This window comes from Apis dorsata, unplaced genomic scaffold, assembly GCF_000469605.1.
Source record: "Apis dorsata unplaced genomic scaffold, Apis dorsata 1.3 scaffold_396, whole genome shotgun sequence".
NCBI lineage: Eukaryota > Metazoa > Arthropoda > Insecta > Hymenoptera > Apidae > Apis > Apis dorsata.
The window spans coordinates 316,842-318,227 of NW_006263655.1; the positions used below are offsets into that span (position 1 = coordinate 316,842).

At 48.3% G+C, this 1,386-nt stretch overlaps 1 protein-coding gene across 2 annotated transcripts in view; it reads left to right on the top strand.

Annotated features, from left to right (window-relative positions):
* Positions 1–1,386, top strand: part of LOC102680715 — a 22,968-nt gene that overhangs the window by 5,144 nt on the left and 16,438 nt on the right. The window contains exon 1 of one of the 2 annotated variants that reach the window (XM_006619160.2): positions 7–740. The exons of the other annotated variant lie outside the window; for it this stretch is intronic. Coding sequence (XP_006619223.1) covers positions 686–740 — 55 coding nt within the window. The 5' untranslated portion in view covers positions 7–685. Of the gene's footprint in view, positions 1–6; positions 741–1,386 lie in introns of those variants that run through there. 2 annotated transcript variants of the gene reach the window in all.

The following is a 1,386-nucleotide window of genomic DNA, read 5'->3' on the forward strand; positions in this document are numbered from 1 at the left end:
GAGAGGAGGTGGGGTGTCGTAGGAGGTGGTGGCAAAGAACAGGAGGGAAAGAGGTGGGACCGAGCGTGTGGAAGAGCGAGAGGACGAGGTGAGTAGCAGCGAGTCCGTGAGCCCGAGTGAGTAACTGGGAGTCGCAACCGAGGACCCACTCAGTCACCACGAGATCGGCAAGCCGAATGGTCAACCGCGCCGGTTCTCCCGCTCGGAACTCTGCGCACAGCTGAAGGGACAATCGAACCGACACAAGGACACGTTGCGTTCCTTCGAATGTCAACTAGCGCGTTCCTTGCTCGACGCATCGTCGCTCGAACCGTGCCATTGCCGATCGCGCATCCGACGTGCATCCCACGATGTGGAGATTTCTGGTGCGCTGTTATGTCACGTTGACATCGATCTGACGCGTTTCGTTTCGTTTAGTTTCGCTCCGTTCCGTTCCGTTTCGTTTCGTTTCGTTTCGTTTCGTTTCCTTTCGTTTCGTTTCGTTTCGTTTCGTTTCGTTTCTCTGTTTCGACCGCAAAAGACGAACGTTTCCGCGTCCGTTTCTACCCACCGATTTCCCGAACCGAGACTGACTTTCCCGGGGAAAAGACGGAGCCAAGGTGGGACCGGAAGTGCGTGAGTGGATGCGAGCAAGAGGTATCGACGGGAGGAGCCGAAGACTCTCCTGCAGAAGGCCGAGGAAGAGATGATCTACGAGCTGCTGGTGGCTGGAGCGTTCGCCCTCGCCACGCTAAGGCGGTGTGTGTACATTGCTAAATTCTATCCACTTTCTCTCTACTCTACTACCTATATTTGCCTATATTCTTCTTTGTACCTTTTAACGGAAACGGAGTATATTTCCGTTTCGCGAGAACCTGCGCCACGCGGCAAATCACACGGCTCGTGTTGACTCGAGGAAGAAAAATAATCTCGAAATTAATAATAATAATTTGGACGGGGCGATTGCTCGGATCTCGATTCGATCTTGTCGGTCGTTTTTCGGATTTTCGAGCGTACACCCGTTTCCTCGTGTCCGCTCGTTTTAACCGTACTTACTTGGAAAACTGCAATTTATTTCTATCATGAGCATTTCGTGGAATCACTCGCAGGAAAGAACTAACGACAAGGTGCATCTAACTTCGAGTTTTGCCGTAATGTACATAATGATGCAGTAACACGTGAGGATTCCTCGCGATGTTTAAGCCACTTTTTTTTTCTTTGTTTACGCGTCTCGCACGATTAAAAAGAAATCATTAAACGAGTATATACTTGTGTTGTGGAATTATAATTATTTCCGATGTTGAGTAATAAAAAAAAAAAAATTCCACGTGTCATTTTTTATTTTTCATTTTTTTTTTCTTTTTTTCAAGATTAACTTTTGTTTCGACACATCCCCCCTCCTCTCCC